General features: G+C 48.2%; 1 protein-coding gene across 1 annotated transcript in view; it reads right to left on the bottom strand.

Moving 5' to 3' along the window:
• Positions 1–13,415: 13,415 nt before the first annotated feature.
• Positions 13,416–19,646, bottom strand: part of Galnt18 (polypeptide N-acetylgalactosaminyltransferase 18) — a 304,421-nt gene continuing 298,190 nt past the window's right edge. Inside the window, exon 11 of the mRNA XM_052201130.1 lies at positions 13,416–13,834. Coding sequence (XP_052057090.1) covers positions 13,688–13,834 — 147 coding nt within the window. The 3' untranslated portion in view covers positions 13,416–13,687. The remainder of the gene's footprint in view (positions 13,835–19,646) is intronic.

The following is a 19,646-nucleotide window of genomic DNA, read 5'->3' as shown; positions in this document are numbered from 1 at the left end:
TCCCAAATGGCCACTGTGCAAGAGGGGATAAGAGGTCTTTGGGGCTGTACCTTTCCCAGTTTCCTTGTCCCCAGCCAAGTGCACTGGACTGCAGGTGACAGAACCCCAGTAAATGGACAAAAAGCCCATCAACCATAAAGAGATTCCCACAGGCTGTTCAGAAAGCCCATGTGTGGCCTGCTTTGGAGTAGCAGGCTGGGACAGGAGACATTGGGGAAGCTGGTGGCAGAGTCCAGAAGTGTGTTTGGAGAAGCAGGTAGTCATGAGCTCTGAGGACCCGGGAGAAAGAAGCAGCTTCTCCTGGCTTGCTCTCCCAGTATGTCATCAAGGTGTCAGGGCAGGCAGGACAGGAGATCTGCAAAGCTGAGTGCCAACTTCTCTGAGGTCACTGACACAGAAAGGCAGAATGAGAGTTGTCTGAGGGCACGACATAATCTGCTGTTGCTTGTTTTGATGTCAGAGTTGCAACAGCTTTCCACGTGGATGCTGGCTTCAGAACTGTCTTCTTCTTGTCATCTTCTTGTAGCTTCCCATCTTCTTTGGGACATTTCTTTCTTGGTGTTCTTTTTACAAATGTGTGTTTACAAATGTGGCTGAAGAAGTGGCTCAGTGGTGAAGACCTTGTATTATTATTGCAGAAGAATAGAGCTCCTTGTCATATATTAAATTCTGTGTGGTATGGTCTAAGATTACTGATACTAGCTGGCTCCCACTTGTGTGTGAGTGAGTGTGTGTGTGTGTGTGTGTGTGTGTGTGCAGTTGCCTGTGGAAGCCAGAGATTGACACGGAGCATCTTACTCAATTGCCCACCACACCACCTTATTTTTTGAGGCAGTCTCTCATTGAACTTGGAACTTCCTGTTTCCACTAGACTACCTAAGGATCAGCCCCAAGGATCTGCCCATCTCTTCCTTCTAGTTCTGGGGTTACAGGCGTATATCACCATGAATGCGGGTGCTGGAGATCTGAACTCAGGTCCTAATATATAGCAAACACTTAACCAACTGAGCCATCTCTTCTACTGTCTCTGATGAATTTTAATATTAGCATTTTGAAGACTTTATAGTTAATCGGCTATGTTCCTCACTTTGAATGGGTTTTGAAATATTTTTAAGACCAAAAAAAATGTCTATTTTCAAAGGTTAGATAGTTCTCACTGGAGTTCTTATGTTAAGCCACCTGATCTTATTCTAATGGAAGACCTTCGAAATTTTTTCAGTTTACTAACCCCCCAGCCATTCAGGATTTTGATGTTTTCTTGGATCAATTTCTGCAATTTGTGTGTTGCTAGAAAATTACACACTTTCCCTAAGTTTACAAAAGCAGTGCCATTTAGTTGTGGACTACTTAGAATGTCCTTGGCCAGTGCTGCTGACTGGCACCCACATATTACCCCCTGGGACTTTAGTTGTCCTCAGATGTCAGATGTCTGAGGTGTAATTATTCAAACTCGGGTAAAATGAGTTTATAGAAGGAATTAGGGGAAGGCCCTTTGGGCTTTCACAGGGAAGGTTACTTAAATTAGGTCAACATGAAGAGCTGAGGAAATCAATAAGAGCCCAGGCTTGCTGTAGCGTGGTACAGGGAGAAATGGAGAAAGAGTGAGAGAGAGTTCCGGGAGGCTTATTGATGGACACAGCTCCATCCACACCATGCTGGTCCAGGGTTTGCAGGAATCTCATTCTCCCTCAAATGACTACTCCTGTTGTGCCACGGGGAGGCTGGTGACCTTGGCTGTTCAGAAGAATGCAGCCATGGGGTAACACTTCACAAGGACCTCATAGCATCCTCTGAAGTAGCCAAACATGCCACTGAGGTATTTTGATGAGCTAAAAAATAAGTAAAGCCTTCACTTCTCCAGGTTATTAACCCCTGGGAGAATCTGTGGTTTGCCCCCATTTCTCCCAAGGCCAGCTTGTATGGAATGCTTAGGAAGAAGGTCTACAAGAGATGCTTGTTCATTTTGGGTGTTGACCCTCAGAGTGAATTGGGCCCTAACTGGTGTTTCAGCAGGGTTTGTACAAGACAGGTATCTGGGTTCTCTTTATGAAATAAAAATACCCATTTCTCCTTGCCTCAAAGAAATACTGACATGAGACCTGAGGGGACCTTTTGTATTTACAGATCTCCCTGCCTTCTCTTTACACTGGCCCTGCACCCAGCAGACAGCCTGGAATAATACAAAGGCGCCAGAAGTCCACTTTGACTAGGGAGCCAAAGACTGTACCTGAAATCCTCTTTGTCCTGTCTCAGGATTTCTGACTGAATCATGATTTCAATCCCTCTACCTGAAGAGTCACCCCCTGCCTTGTCCCCAGAAAGTTCTTTAGTCTAGCCTATAAACAGTCTTGTGTGCTAGTTCTAGCCATCTGAGAGGTGGATGGAACCAGCATAAAACATTTGCAGTGTTTATTGAGAACTGACTATATCCTAGGTGCTGTGCTTAGTACTTTGATAATTTAACAAATTCAGTCTTAGAATAATCTTATCATTCAGCCTTCTCTTGATCATGAGTGAGAATGTCACCTTCTACTCATAAGCATGATCCATGTCTTCCCTCCTACATACACTCACATACGTACACATATCTGCACACACAGGATCATCTGCTATTGCTCTGTTGTGCTTATTTCAAGGGAGTAGAAGCTCCGGCATCTCTAGGATGGGAGCAGATGCCCAGGGAAGAATTAGCTCATATCTATTCTGTGTGTCCAGTCCCAAAGGACAGGGGTCTTCAAGGCCATTAGGGGCTCAGATGCAGGCCTGGAAAGGCTACAGTCCCAGATACAGACCTAGCAAGGCAATCCCCAAAGCCACACCCTCTTGGGGTCTGTTGTATGCTTTCAGGCATTACAGTGGATGATGGAATCCAAAGGTTGATGGTGTTGCAGAGCTTGTAGCCTGGTGGCCAGACAGATCATCAGGGAGCTGAGCACAGTGCTTACTGAAGCCCTAGACTGGCCTTGTGAGCTTAGGGTCCCATGGCATGGGAATGGTTTTTGAACTTAATCCCAAAAGACTAGTGGGCTTTATCTGGGGATTCTGACAGGGTGGCAATTCACTAGGAAGGTTGAAAGACAATGATGATAAGAACACTGTCACTCCTACATCTCTCAGCAGTGAAAGACATCTGTCTCATATCTGCCCCAAGTCTTCCGGAGACTCTGCCATAATCTCCAAGATGCCGGTATACTTACCAGCAAAGCATGTAGCGGGCAATGTCTGCTTCTCATTCTCCACATCCCTGATGCATAAGGTGGTCAGGTAGGACTGACCTCTGACACTGTGGCTCAAATGTGAAGTGCCCTCCAACAGGCTTGGGTACTTGGGGTGTGTAATCTTTGGGAAGTAGAGGCTGGCTGAGAGAAATGGGTCACTGGAGTGAGCCTTGCAGGTTTAGGGCCCAGCTGAACTTCAAGTTCACTCGCTGCTTCCTGTTTCCTTGAGATATGAGGGATGGGGAGTCCTGCACTCACAATCCTGCAGCCATGGAGCCTGATGCAGCCATGTGCTCTTTGCCATAATGGACTGTGCCCTCCAAGACTGTGAGCCAAAATAAATTTTCACTATAAATTGTTTATGACAGGCACTTGGTCTCTGGGATGAGAAAAGCAACTGGCATAGATGTGGTAGAGGTGGCAAAGGGTGACTCTAAGTGTAGCTGTAGTCCATGCCTTCCACATAGACCTGCTTTGCAAAACTTTCCCAGGTCCAAGGGGAAAGTTCACAAAGACCCACTTTAGCCTTCTGTAGGGAAGCCCCCCACAGCAAGGGCCCACTTAGAATCTTGTCCTCATGTCCCAAGCTCTGCCTTGTGAAAAATTGTCCTTTTCTGTGCTGTCTACAAAGCAACACTAAGTGTCCACAGTCTAGACTCCTGTTATTACCGCTGCCTCTCCACCTGTCTCCTTAACTGGCTCTAGCCCTCCACACCAACTGTAAGCTCCTTGAGGCACGTTGAGTGGCCAGGCCCCACCCCCACACTACACTAACTCAGGTTCCAGCCCCTGGAGATGAAGACAGCCAAGCTCTACTTTATGTGTGTGTGTGTGTGTGGGGGGGGGGGGGGGACGGGTATCATTAGGCCACAGGATCCCACCAATCCCAGGCCACCCTGGTCCACTGCATAAGAAGTTCTATATTAATCCTGCCTCCTATTTAATTCTTTGCTGCTTCTCTCCAGAGCAGAGGTAGCTAGCCTCTTGTGTCTTTTCCAATGTCTGAGTGAGGTTTGTGGTGCTGTCTGAGTGACTTTGTGATTTTCCTTGCCTCCTGGCTTCTAGATGCCTTACCCTCAGACCTGCAACACATCAATCCCTATCTACATGTGAGCTACCCCCCTTCTTCCCCCCAGCCACAGTCATCGGAGTCTTTGTCACCCCTCACACACAGCCAGTCACCATGTTTCAGGATTTTACTGACTTCCAACCAACTGGCCACTTCTACCTCACAGCTCTGAGTCAGACCTAACTCTTCTTTCCCTTTCAAACTGACAGGATATTCTTCTTCATTTGCCATTCAGGAAACTTTGTATTTATGTAAGGGAGTCCAGGTTATAATCACCCACTACATCACTGAGGTGGTATCTGACTATCCCAGGACATGGGCGTGCGCGCGTGCACAGACACACACACACACAGACACACACACACACACACACACACACACACACACACACACGGCAAGGGAAATCATCCCTCAATATCCATAGGGGATTGGCACTAAGCTCCAAGGCCCTTATTCAGAATGACATTATACAGTACAGCTCAAGCACACTCTCCCGTGTACTTCCGATTATCTTGGGGTGAGTCACAGTACCCAGAACAATGCAAATGCTGAGTGATTGACACATACACAGCAGCTTTCAAGAAACAACAGCAAGAAAAGCTTGTTGCATATTTAGTACAATCACATTTTTTAAAGATTCATTTTATGTGTATGAGTATATTGCCTGCATGTGGTAGGTATATCCTGTGTGTGTCTGGTGCTTACAGAGGTCAGACCCCTGGGAACTGGAGTGATAAATGATTTTGAACCTCTGTGTCCGGTGCTGGGAACTGAACCCAGGTCCTCTGCAAAGAGCATCAAGTACTCTTAGTCACTGAGCCATCTCTCTAGCTCCAATGTTCAGTACAGTCCAGTTGAACACTATTTATTAAATCCATGCTGACAGACCTAGTGACATGGAGAGATAATTCTGTACCTGTGCTCTACATGAGAACAGCAATGGCACTCGTTTTAGAGTTGACGACAGAAATAAGAATCGATTTCACTTCTACTCACTGGCTCTCGTTGGTTATTCATCTTATCAACCCCTCTTTCCTTTGTCATGTTGGGCTTCTTTGACTGCTAACCACCTCGAGCTTGCCCATCCAGCAGGAGGTGTCCTTTCAGACAGTGAGCAGCTCAGGCGTACCTTCTACCTTTCCTCTGGCCCTCCATCAGCCAGCCACACAATGCCAGGAATCACTGTGAGCCTGAAGGGAGGGTCATTCGGCAGGGCTTTGGCGGGCTGCCTTTACTCAGTGCTTCTAGTTTGGATGCTCCGCTCGCTGAAGATTTAAGAAGTGAATCTCTTTCTGTCCCTCCTTATGCCCTTGGGGTTCCTGGTGGTGGCTTCTCCTGGCCTATGAATCATGCAGCTACTTCTTGGGCTTCACTGGCAGTGAGCTCCCATGTGTGGGTGCTCAGAGCCTGGCGTCCTGTTGACATGGATGGAGAACGTGGGTACCATGTCTTCTGATCACCCTTCTCCCATACACACCTTCCTCTTGTCCCCACCTGGCTGTTGTGGTGTTAGCACAGAAGGACAAATGCGATCCCATATTTCAAAGTCACCAGGCAGGTCTGATTAATTTTAGAAACGAACAACAAGAAGATCCATCACACATGTTCAGGTATGAGCAGCAATAAACAAAACCAGAGCATGGAACGCTATTTATTTATTAAAACAGTAAATTGAAGGGAAATGGCCTATTTATTTTGCACAATGTCTTCACAGAAATAATTGGCTCATTAATCACATTCCCACCATGGTCACATTTGGAAGGTCAGGATTACTGGGGAATCAGAACAGGCGTGAGGTTGAAAACCATGGCCGTGTCCTGCGCATCTTACAGGTGCATAGCAAGGTGGCTGGAAGGTCAAAAGTCATCATGGTTAGGACCCCAGCTTGGCAAGCAGGAAGCTGCTCCAGCCTAAATTCTGGCTATAAATGCTTGTTTGCACCTCAGGCAAGCGACTTAATCTCTATGCCTCAGTTTCTTTTCTGTGTGTGCATGTGTGTGGAGGCAGGAGATGGATGACTTTGGTTGTTTTTTCTGAGGGCTGTCTATCTTGCATTGGAGGCGGGTCCTCTCTGTCAGGGAACTCACCCATTTGTCTAGGCTGGCCAGCCAGGGAGCCTTAGGAGCCACTTGTCCCGACCTCTCCAGCACTGGGACTACAACTGTGCACTAGCACACCTGGTTTCATTTTACTTTTACAGTCACTGAGCTATCTCCCCAGACCTTGTCTCAGTGTCCTTTTCTGTAAAATAATATTATTAGGCTACCATGAGTTTGAATGAGTTGTCAAAAGTACTCGTGAGGGTGGTCTAGGCTCCTGTGTGTCTTCGATGGAGCCACAGCTTAAACCTCAGCGTGGACCATCTTAGTTAATTGATAGGAGCTTAAAACATGAAATGGTGGTGGGGCTCACAGGGGCTGCAGGGGGGTGGACTAGAAGAGTAGCCGCTAAGGAGCAGGCTCTGCCATTCACGTCTAGCCCTGCTGGTCAGATGTTCTTACAGAGAACCTGGCCTTTCTGTGGCTTGCTCTTCTCACCCGTGAAGTGAGGGTGATGAAGATGGTGATAAGGTTATGATGAATTTTACATGAGAAAATGAGCAGAGAAAACTTCCCTCCATACCCAGCCATCGGAGTCCTTGATAAGTGTTTGTTATTATGACCATCTCTTAGGACCTTCATGGACTGCAATTTTCTCCCCACACCAGCCATCACCTGGAGAGCTCAGCAGGGGAGCATGCACAGCCACTTCAGTCCCTTCTCTAATGGGGAACAGAAAGGCTAAGTCAGCAGTGTAGCAAGAAGACTCATGACTATGAGCTTCCATTATCAACTCGACACCTGTGAAGAGGGGATGTCTATTGAGGGAGCTCCTCCATTGCACTGGCCTGTGCTTATGTCCATGGGGGTCTTTTTTCTTAATGACAAATTGATGTCGAAGGGCCCTGGAAGTGCTATAACAAAGAGATGGTCCTTAAATGTTGCATAGGGAAGGGAGCTAAGCAAGCCAGTAAGCAGGGTTCCTCCATGGCTTCTGCTCAGGTCCTGTCCGACTTCCCTTGGTGACGAAGTGTGACCTGGGAGTTGTAAGTTAAGCCCTTTCCCCTCCAAGTTGCTTTTTTCATGGTGCTCATCACAGCAACAGAAAGCAAAGCAGGACAAACTTGAAGGGTTATGCTGAGACCAGGGATATATGTCTATGAAGCAGGGAGTGGCCTTAATCAGAAGGTAGACCCCACCACTGAAGGGTTCCAGAACACCCTCCCAATGGTCTGAAGTCTAGGGGTGTCTCTGACCTACTAAGAGAATTTTTGGAGTTAGCATAGTGGGGTTGGCTGGGCAGGGTGGGTTAGGAAATCCAGATAGATAACATATATACACTGTGCTCATCTCCTATGGGTCAACTCTAATCCTCTCATCCATGGAAGCTATGACTTCAGACTTCAGAATCTTCTCCAGTGTGTCATCACTCCAGTCAGCCAGGGTGCTCTCTCTCTCTCTCTCTCTCTCTCTCTCTCTCTCTCTCTCTCTCGCTCGCTCTCTGTTTGTCTCTCTGTCTCTGTCTGTCTCTCTGTCTCTCTCTCATTACAGGCTAGGCTCATTCACCCCAGGTGATTCTGGGGTATCAAGTCTAACTTCAGCCCTTGCCCTCCTGCATTACTGGGGCTAAGGTGTTCACTACCATCCTCTCAAGGACCAGGAGCTGAGACTCCAGGAGATGCTTATGTCCTAAAGATCCCAGAGAAATAGGACAGGAGATAGCAGGGGCTATGATGTCCTCAAGGGTCTTGAGCTGTCATGGGTAAAATTTGCTTTTCCTCTATTTTGTATCAATAAAGGTCAGGTGCATAAATGAATGATGTCAAATCAGTTTCTACTCAAGAGGTCCTCAGGACTTAGTATGGGGTGCAACCATTAGGGGTCTGGGACATGCAGATAGGGCAAGACCAAGGGTGGGTGCACTAGTCACCCCACCCTCATTGTCCTCAGTTCCATGACCTCTATGGATTGTATTCAGAGCTCTTTTGCCTGGGCTTCACATTGGCTTTGGCCCAGGGAATCTTTGGTAAGAGCGTGAATGCCAGCAAAGGGAGAGGAAAGGCTTTTTTTTTTTCCCTGCCTGCCTTCTGGGGCTCCCTCCATGCTGGCCTGTGCTTTCTACAGTGGGATCTTGACCCACATTGGCTGCACACTTGGGAGCAGTTCACACCCATGGCTACAGAAGGGTCTCTGTCCTTTAGCTCTTTGAGTAAGAAGAGTTTTTGCTTGGGGCTGTGAACTTACCCCAACTACCATTATCTTCTCTTCAATTTAACTTCTTCAGTTCAACTTCCTCACCCAACAATGATGCTGGCTGCTCCCCCTGAAACCTGACTCATACACTGAGTGTAGAAGACCTTAGTTTTGTTCAGGTTATTTCAAGGCATCTCCATGGTTAGGAGCTGAAAATGAGGCTCAGAAACAGTAGAGCAGAAAGTGTTGGGGGAAATAGTCTTTAGGCTGCCTCCTAGTTTGGGGCTTGTTTTGTACCTGTGACCTCTAGATTGGACTTGACCAGCTCAGTCTTGAATCAGAGCAATGGCTTATCAACCTTTCACAAGGTTAGCTCTATATCCCTTCAGTGGGATTGGGACCTGTACTTCAAGGGGAGCACGGAGGAAGTGGAGCACCCCCTAGGGGAAGCTGTGAGATGGCAGCTGGTGAACAAAGAACAGAAGAGTTGGGGGTGGGGCAAGAGGCAGGCAGGGGTGTGACATTTTTTATTTTATTTTTATTTATTTATTTTTTATTTTTTAGGGTGTGGAATTTAATCACATGACTCAATTGCCTTTCTCCAAGAGCAGCTCTACCTGGGAGACGACTGTGTCTACAAAATGTCCTGTCAAAGGTGGAGTGATCTCAGCCTCTCTCTATCTCTCTCTCTCTCTGTATGTATATATATATATATATATATATATATATATATATATATATATATACACACACTATGCTGTGGCTTCCTCTTCTCAGTCCAGACAGAAGGACACAAGTAGATCCTGGCTTGCCTGGTCCCCTGGGCCCTGGTATTATCCATATCAAGGTCCTAGGTGACAACAGGCTTCCTAGCCTTCTTCAATAACTGGCTGATTCACCTCAGGCATCATGGTGCTAAAAGGGAACAGAATTGGACTGGGCACATTTCCTGTACGGAGTCACTGGCCTGTTGACTCATCCTATTGAGTGGATCCCTGACCTTTTATCAGACTGAAGTAGGTGTGAGGCAATAGTCTTGATGTAAATACTGAGGTACAGGGGCCACATCTTGGACAGTTTTCTTTTTAATTAAAGGGATGTGGATGCAGAAGATAATGATACTTCCTGGACCTATGAAAAAGTTCCTGTCACCTAGTTCTCAGGGAGGCTAGGACACTATGGTTGTCCCTCGAAGAATGCAGATTTCCCCTGAGTGAAGTAGGCATGAGTGTACGCTACATCCAGAAGCGCCCCCTCTGCTTCGCTGTTACAGCTCGAATTGTATATATTGATGTTCTAACTCCCAGTATCTCAGAATGTGGTCTTACTTGGAAATGGTCTTTATATAGTGGCAAGGAAATTAGTACAAGGTCATATTACAGGGGTGAGTATTCACCAAGTGTGACTGGCATCCTTATAAGGAATGGTTTGGAAATAGTCATGACAATGTGAAGACAGCTAGGCAGCAGTCATCACCTCCCAGACAAGGAAAGAGATGCGCAGAGGCTGTCCTTCATACCCTCAAAGCCGGCCTTGCCCACTTCCATTTTGAAATTAACGGGGAGACAGGGAATTTCTATTATTTGAGCCACCGATTGGTGGGTCTTTGTTTTTCGAAACCCTAGGAAACTAATATATGGCCCCAAGAAACGCCTCCTGAAAAAGGACAAGGGACAAGAGATGCTAATGTAGCCCTGGAGAGGTGGGCTGCGGCTGCAGATGTCCTGTGAACATGGCAAATAGAAGGGAAGCCTTCACTCCTGGGGCCTGCTTTGCCTCAGGTTACTAGTCCCGATGCTTTAAAAAAGAATAAAAAATAAACTGAGAGAGAGAGGGGGGGGGAGAGAGAGGAGAGAGAGAGGAGAGAGAGGAGAGAGAAAAAGAGAGAGAGAGAGGCTCAAGCACACACACACACACACACACACACACACACACGCACACTCACACACGTGCCTGGGTACCCCAACACTCACATGGAGGTTAGAGAACTACTTTTGGGTGTTGGTTTTCTTTTATTCATCATTTGAGTCCCAGGATCAAATTCAGGTATTCTGCCTTGGCAGCAGAGACCTTGATTGCTGAGCTACCTCACCAGCCCTGGCCCAGGAGCTCCGGGCTTTGCTAAGGGAGGAAGCTTTGAGGCTGTCGTCTGAGTTGGCTATTGTAAGGTTTGGGCAAGGGATGAGTCTGGTTATATTTATGCTTGGCAGGAGCTTGAGGCAAGAGAGCAATCTCCAACAGAGATGCAGATACCTGGGGCAACTGCAGGCATGGGGCCACGGGCAGGTGACCTTTGGGACAGGTTATGACACTGTCAGAGCCCTGACAGCCTTCTGCCAGTTGGTGTTGCTGACTACTGCTGTCTCCAGTGGGCAGTGAAGCGCATTCTCCCGCATTCCTGTAACAGATGGGCCCATGCGCAGGGCTGTGCAGCGCAGGGGCTGAGTTATGGATCAGAGTTGTGCACGGAGCAGAAGGCTGGCGGTCCAGGAGGTCTTCTGGGATATGCTCAGACGGCTCTTTCTAGTATCAGGCAGAGTGGTAGAAACAGGAAACAAAGTTGTTTAATGTGCAAAATCATTAATTAAAATAATGTTTTCACTCCGGGGTGTCCAGAACTCCTAAACAGCTGCTAATTAGCTTGCTGCAGTAGCCAGCCCAGGCTTCCATGGGTGAGGCTGGCAAGGGTTGAGGATTCTTCAGCCTCTTCCCCCCACTATGCTCTGACCTCTGCCCACACTCAGCAGCTGCTCCTACTTCTTACAATTATACATGAGAATCCCAGAGATCCTGGGCCAGCCTGTGGTTCCCAAACCCAGGAGATGAGCAGTCAAGGTACCATCCAGGGCTCTCCGCTCTCTGGGGTATTTAAGGTTCATGGACAGAGTGTGTTGGTGTCCCAGGAGGGAGAAAAGCCACTCTACTGTCTTCACTGTCCCCATGCTTTGGGGACAGGAATTGTTCTCAGAGTTGTAGGGAGTGGGTTGATGCGGGGTGCATTTGATAGGAGGGCAAGGTTGTGTGACTTTTGTGGGGCTCCTTACAGAATGCGAGGGCAGGTGCCTCAGGGTGGGTGGTACAGATGAGTGTTTGCTGGTAGCCATAGATAGAGATATTGATAGATTGGTAAACTCTGGGTATAGACTGGCACAGATGTTGTTATTTATATAGGTATTGGTAGGAACTAGTGACAGTAACTGAGTATTGGGTATTGGCAGGTATTGGTGACAGTAACCAGGATATCAGTGGGCCAAATTATAACAGTTAGAACATTCTAGCACTTACTATACATCACAGGTCTATGAATTTCACGTTTATTTAATTTTCATCACTGGGTGGTGACCAGCAGGTGTGACCAGCTTGGTAGATGTCCTCTTTGATCTGCTAGAACCTAGAGGACTCTTTGGAGGGGTAAGTGTAAACCTCTACTAGAGTGTAAGGACCTAAGGGTCCTTCTAAGGGAGTCCTGTGCTGGAGTGGATTCTGTGGGGGGTGGGGTGTGGGGTGGGGCTGCAAACAGTGGCTAAAGCAACAGTCCTCTCACCCCCACCCTGGAACCATTCAGGACAGTGGTTTCCTATTCAAGTTTTCTACAAATGACTGGTCCTAAATAGGTCACTGCTTAGATTGGGGGCTTCTAGGAAAGAGGGCCAGGTAAGAGGAGGAGGAGGAGGGATGAATGTGGGCGGACCCCAGTCTGGAAGGGACTGAGCCTTAGGACTGGAGAATTAGGGGTGGTGTGAAGGGGGAGGCCCCTTGAACCAAAAAACAGAAGTCCCCAAGCAGAGGAGGGGCTCTTAGGACTGAGACAGGGCAGTTGGAAGGATGCTATTGGAGGGAATGGGAATTTACACAGACTCCAAGGAAGATGCTCCACTCTAGGGGCTTCTGGTCTCCCAGGCTGAGCCCAGCAGGGCTGACAGGGAGCATGATTAGGTGAGCCGTGCCTTACGGATATTATCGTGCTCAGAGACCCGTTAAGATCCTGATCGCAGCACCACAGAACCTGACCTTATTAGGTAATAGAGTCTTTATTAAGTTCATCAAATTTACAATTTAAATTGTTCCCTCTCCATCAATAGAGGACTGGCATCCTAATAAAGATGGGAAAGTTGGGCATGAGAGACAGGCATGCACAAGGTAGATAATGTGAAGGCAGAGAGAGAAGAAATGTGTCTACTTGCCAAGGAACACTTACCTGAGCCCTCCTCCTCCCCCCTCCCCCTTCCCCCCAGAGCTGGGAGGGGGCACAGCACAGACTCCCTTCCAGCCTTCATTTTGAATTCCCAGGCTTTAGAACGGTAAAGTGCTGCTTTTCTGTTAAGCCACTTCAGAGTGTGGTACTGTGTTACAGAGGCCACAAGAAGCTATTGCTTGATAATTCAAGGAGGGAAGCCAAACAGGCCTCAGGACTGGATACAGGCAAGCGAATGGCATGGGGGAGGGGCAGTGGACAGCCTGGAGAGGAGGCTTGGTGACATCAGGAGTGGGTAGTGTAGATGACAATCTGTCAGTGGATGACACTTAGGACTCAACATCTTCTGAGGAGAAGCCAGTCCTGGGCACCAGCTCACACAGAGGAAGAAGGGAAGGACCTGCCCTCAGCGTGGGAACTGAGGGTCCAGTGTCCTACTCTGAGTCGCACCTGGCACAAGCTTTGTGGATAGCATTGTGCTCAGAGGCCCGTTAAGATCCCGACCTCGGCACCACAGAACCTGACCTTATTAGGGAATCGAGTCTTTATGAAGGTCATCGAATTTCATGCTCTACAGGGCTTTAAAGTTAATTTTCTCAGGAACGTGAAGAAAGAGCATTGAGGACACATCTTAAGCTCCAACTGCAGAGGAGCCAGGCCCGGCCCACGCCAGGACACCAAACGACTGTGAAGGCTTTTCTTAACCAATAATATTTTATTGCCAGTTATAAATAGTTTCCATTTGTCCCCTATTTACAGTTGTAAAATAGTTCAGGATATTATACCCTCACCCACCTCTCTGCATCTTTCTATAAACTCCATGAAAATTGAATAGGAAATACAAAGCTCTTTTGTGGGGGAGACCACCCACTTGGCTCCCCCTCTGACTCCAGGCAGCCCCACGTGACAGCAGGCGACATTGCAGCTGATGCTACACAGTAGCAAAGCAGTGGCTGGTGGTGCCTGCAGAGGGTCAGGACACCAGGCTCCTCAGGACATTGGTGATAGTCCAGTGTTGTCCCGAGCACTTCTGCAGCACCAGCTGGAAACCGAACTCCATGTCGCTGTTCTCTCGGAGCTCCAGGCAGCGCTTGGACTTGCGGTTCTGGATGGCGCCTCCCTGGGGGCCAGACAGAAAGAGCATCAGAGGCCATAGTGGTGAGCAGGCGGGTCCAAAGAGTCCCGGGCTTGGGAAGTAGCTTCGTCACTTTGGATGGCTTGGGAACTAGTATTCCCATGGCCTCAGATTCCCTCAGCTCCTGTGTGATGACTCAGCTTAGATGTATGCTTGAGCATCCCAACAAGACCCTAGTTCTCTGTAGAGGTAGAGATATCCCTGCCTCAACTTCTGTCTACTGTTTGGAGCTGTGGCACACTGCTTGGCTCCTATAGCTAGCCCCTAGTCAAGAGGCTGGCCCCTGCTCTGAGAAACTTCATTCTTAGGAGTTCTCTACGACCAACCTGGATCTGAGCACCCTCCAGCCTAGGGACTTCTTGCTCCTAAGGCTCTCCCAAGGACCAAGGAAGTTGTGTTGGTCTCAAGAAAACTCACATCCTTGGATATTGTCTATTGATTTAGCCGTTAGGCTCCTGAGTCCTGAGCATACATGGATCTCCCATACAACTGATATTCTGGAAGGTTTTGTAGCCACAAATACTGTTTATGTCCTAAGGCCCCCGAAGGAAGCATCTATATTACAGCCCAGCTGAGATCCTGCAGTGGGGGGAGGGTGTTGGAGGGGTGCTCAGGGACTACTGGCTCTGAGCTGGCTGAGAGCCTGGGATGCCTTAGCATCTGTCATCACCTCGGCTGTGCTCAGCTGGACTTAGGTTTTGAGCAGTCAGAGTTGCTTGAGCGATGGAGATCCCAAGAGCAGGCACTGTCTTCCAGACTCACCTAGCATAAGAAGCCCACTCATCCCGTGCGTGTTCCCCATCTTGGCAGTAACCAGGCATTTGTGTGGGAAACTCAAGCAATTCCCCACACTTATCTGACCCCTCCTCATCCAGTCAGGTACCAAGGACTGTCAAATCTACTTCCCTGGTGCCTTGTGACTATCCCAAATCCCTCTTCCATCATGGCTTAGGCCCCTGTCGCCTGACTTCTTCACAATCCTAATGACCATGTTGATGTCTGCTCAGCCTCAAACACAGCCCAGTGCTAAAGGCCATCATGGCTCAGGCTGCTTATCTCTCCAGCCTCCTCCCTGCACCGTACTCCAGCTTCTTCCAGGTTTCAGGCCTATGTGCATCTCAGTGTCTGGGCCTCCTCTATACAGTTGTGTGGCAGGTTGAGCCACAGCCGCACCTCAAAACCCAGATTCTGTCTGCCTGCAACCCAGGATCCCAGCCACCTCCTCCAGGGTGCCCAGCTGGCATGGTGTTTTTTATCCAGTACTGTCTCCAGCCCATGCCAGGAAGTACACTGTGTGAAAGAGAGAGCCAGTCTCTCCAGTAAGGAGCTCATTCCAAGGTGGTCACAACCATCCCCATGGCAACCAACTGCCAGCCTCCCCAGAGAACAGAAGACATACTTCTTAGGTCTACCTAGGAAATGGCTCATATCTGTTACAGTTGAACATATGTACTCCATTACCTAACAATTCCATACCTGGGCTGATATCACATTGGAATGTGTGCATGAAAGACATACACTTAAAGGCTTTGGGGAACATGATGTACATGCTCCAAAGTGGGAACAGCTCATACATCCATCAAAAATAGATGGATAAATAACTCACACTGTCTATTTTTATAGTGGAATACTATATGGCAATGAAAAGTAGCCACAAGTACAATGCTGAGCTAAAGAATCCAGACAAAAGAATAAATAGAATTGTCTGATAAACTTCCCACTGGGTCAGGTGAAACCGAGATGTTAAAGTCAGGATGGTAGTCACCTATTGGGATAAAGAGTATAAAGGTGGAAGGAGATACAGGGGCATGCTGGGATATGCTACCACACTGTTTCCTGACCTGGGTGTTACTTTTGCTTTAAATTATTGAGTTGAAGATGTATTTTATATACTTTTTTATACATGTGTCATCTTCCAATTAGAAAAAAAGGTTAAGTGGCTGGAGATGTAGTTTAGCATTTAAGAGCTGATCTTCCAAAGGATGAGGGTTCGATTCCCAGCCCCACATGGAAGGTCACAAATGTTTGTAACTCCAGCTCCAAGAGATCAGACACCCTCTTCTGGCCTGCAAGCACTATGCTTGCATGTGGTACACACACATGCAGGCAAAAAACTTATATACACAAAGTAAAAATAAATAAATCTTTAAGAGAAACAAATATTAAACAAAACTTCTAGCCTTCCTAGAATACTTTATAGAGCTGGGAAAGGAGGCGGAGAGTGAGGAATGCACATGGAGAGTGTAGGCTGTGGGCGTGCAAGTATCCAGGAGGGGTCAGGATTCCTCATTCCTGTTGTGTAGGTGATGGCCCAGCAGATCACCCAAGCCATGTCATGAACATGTAGGTGACTAGCATGGGTCCCTCCCCCTGCACTCGACCCTACGCCCAGGCCCTCTGCTGGGGAGAACTATGACTCACTATGTCAACAGCAGAGAAACAACAGAAGCAAGAGGGGGAAGTCTGCTATACCTCTCCTGGGCATATACCCAAAGGATTCCCTGGCATGCAATAAAGACACATGCTCCATTATGTTCATAGCAGCCTTATTTATAATAGCCAGAAGCTGGAAAGAACCCAGATATCCCTCAAAGGAGGAATGGATATAGAAAATGTGGTATATTTACACAATGGAATACTACTCAGCAATTAGAAACAATGAATTCACAAAATTTTTAGGCAAATGGTTTGATCTGGAAAATATCATCCTAAGTGAGGTAACCCAATCACAAAAGAATACACATGGAATGCAATCTCTGATAAGCGGATATTAATTAGCCCAGAAGCTCTGAATATCCAAAGCACAAATTGCATAACAAATGACTCCCATGTAGAAGTATGGAGAGGGTCCTGATCCTGGAAAGGACTGATCTAGCATGGGAAGGAAATATAAGGACAGAGAAAAAGGAGGGAGGTGATTGGAGAAGGGGTGGAGAGAAGAAGGTTTCTGGGACATATGGGGAGGGGGGATCCGGGAAAGGGCAAATCATTTGGAATGTAAACAAAGAATATAGAAAATAAAAATATTAAAAAAAAAAGAAGCAAGACGGGGATGGACATTGTGATCCCTTGGCAGCACAGGTACAGGCTCTGAGGCCAAAGGTAGGATTGGTCTCCAAAACCCCCATGTTATAGGACACTGCAGACCAGCCTTCTCTGTCACTTGCAGACTGAATGGCCTCTGTACTCAGTCATAGCGCAACAGGCCTTTCCACTGTGCCTGGCACCTCCAGGAAGGAAGAAGATCCCCTCCCCAGCAAGAGCTTCTCCTCACAGCCACCTTTCTCAGAACACCCCTTCCCATGGATGAACTCTTGCTCAGAGTATCTATAGGGAACATCCCACTTCCCTCCGGCTTTCACTGGGGCCTGTTCTTTTTCACCTTTCCCTTCCGTGCTTTTCCACGGCCCCCTTTCCTAGTGCCTTGTGCACCAACCTTGCACTGGTTTTCCACTCTGGCTCTCTGACTAGCTCCCCTTGGCTTTCCCTGATCAGAATGAGGTTGGGGCTGCCTACCACTGGGCAATAGGCCTCTTCAGCATGGCCCAGACATGGGTGTGACTTCTGTGGCCACACCGTGCTCCTGTTCTATGCTAGAACAGCCATAGAGGACACTTCAAACTGTCCTTTAGAACTTGTCATCTCCCTGAAGTCACCATGCTGCCCTTCAAAAGCTGGACTCTGGGAACCCAGAAACATCCAGTAACACTTGTTCCAAGCAAGGCCAGCCCACTGTATTGCCAGCCCCAATTCCCACAGCATCTGTGTAAATCTTATGACCCCCAAACCTGAGCATATCTCTTGTCCTATGACAGGCTGAGCCCTAACATTGGTTCATAATTCTAAAGTGGCACTGTGGTCAGCTGCCCTTATCTCTCTACCTCACCAGACAGGCTGTCTGTCCTGCCCCTGGAGGTAGGGATAGAGCTCAGGCAGGGAGTCAGGACCAGCCCAGCTCTCTAAGTCCAAGGTCTGCCTCATTTTTAGGCCTGAGGCAGCAACTGGAGAGCTCTGTCCTCAGAGCTTCTCAGTTCTGCTCTGCTTCTGCTGCAGAGACTTGGGCAAGCCTCCTTCTGCCACCCTTCCCCCCTTTACTTGTCTTGTCTATAGGCCTGAGGAATGATGCTTGGGAGGCTGAGCAGATGGGCTGAGGGAAGACCCATTTCTCAGCTTGAATACAGCACATGGGGTGTTCAGGGCACCAGCATGAGAGGGGTCATGGAAATGGGGCTGGACCACCATCCATTATGTTGCAGATTTTGGCTTCTCAGCATCTGTCCAAGGCCAAAAGCAGGCCCTGCCAACAGTGAGGCTGGGCTGTTTCACATCTCCCAGGCCCCCCAGAGCTTGGAAAACATTGTGGAAGAGAGACAACTGCAGCCCCTCCTTTCCCGACAGTCACTCCTGCCGGTCAGGCCTTCCTCAGGCACCTTCTCAAGGCAAGAGAGTGAAGAAAGAGTAGAAGAGTCTCTCTCCTTCAGAGATGTAAGGCTGACCTTTCCCAGGCCTTGACCTCTGCCCCACCCTAACCCATGTGCTCAGCACCCTGCAGTCAGCCCACATGTGATCATGGGGTAGAAACAGCCAGTGTGGCCTTCCAGAAGGGTGTGGAAGAAATGGCTCGGGTCCAAGAGCTGGAGTGGGGTGGGTAGAGGCGACACCACTTGACTGCTTGTCTGGCTGTATATGAGGCCAGGAGCTCTCTCCTCATCAGAAAGAGCTCTGTGAACAAAATGAGCAGACCCCAGTGCTGCCAGGAACCATGCTTGAGGGATGGGATACAGCCAGACCATCTTGGGTGGTAGAGCTAGCTCCAGCCTTGGGCACTGCCCTCCTCCTCAGAACATGGCTTCTCTCAGAGAACAAATGCTAGGTATTTTCCTACCACTCACCAAAAATGCCTTGGTTCCTTCTCCTCAGAGCTTCCTCACACCAGGACACAGCCTTGTCTTGACCTGTAGATTCTGCACTGGAACTAAAATTATTTGCCATTTTCCTGCTACCTTTCCTCTTATGTTCCCTGAATAATCTTAGGAGTGTCTTACAACACTCCCATTTCCCAGATGGGGAGATAGAAGGAGCCCTCCTTCTGTAGAACTGGAAGCTGAGGTTCTGAGAGGCTGGAAGACTTTTCCAATATTCCACATAGAGGGCAGCTGGGACCCCAGGGGACCTTCTCCTTCCCTGTTCTCCACTAGATAAGTAACCAGCAAACCCTACCACCACCACCACCCACAAACTCGCATCATGCCTATCTCTGAGGTAGGAGCTAGAATAAGGCGCTGGCGGTACTCAGTGCTGGAATAGAGGAAGATGTCTCTGTGAATTCAAGGAGGTTTGGTCTGTTCCCTTTGAGGCTTCTCTGAAGGGACATTATTCATCCATCCTCCCAGTCACTGCCAAATATTTAATGAGCATCTACTGAGGGTCATGCCCACTCTGCAGCTGCTGCAATGTATGCATGACTAAAAAAGGAGAAGGCTTTTTTGTTCTTGTGGCAATGGTGCTCTTGAGGGAGATTTGACAGCAGATCCTGGCAAGAAGAGGGGCTGATGAGGCTATGCCCCAAATCATGGTGCTAAGAAGGAGGCTCAGGCAAGCTGGGGAGCAGGAGATGGCTGCTAGGTCAAAGAGGTGGTCATGGAGATATACTACTAAAGGTGAGACCTGAGCAGAAATGTGGGGAAAGAGACATGGTTGTCCAGGGGCAGTTCCAGGATTCTAATGAAAACTTCCAGAGGCAGGAATGGGTTTGGGGTGAGGCTCAGGGAACTTTTGGGGTGTGTTTATGCAAAGG

The sequence above is a fragment of the Apodemus sylvaticus genome, chromosome 1 (genome assembly GCF_947179515.1).
Source record: "Apodemus sylvaticus chromosome 1, mApoSyl1.1, whole genome shotgun sequence".
Classification (NCBI taxonomy): domain Eukaryota; kingdom Metazoa; phylum Chordata; class Mammalia; order Rodentia; family Muridae; genus Apodemus; species Apodemus sylvaticus.
This window is presented reverse-complemented; position numbering and strand designations above follow the sequence as displayed.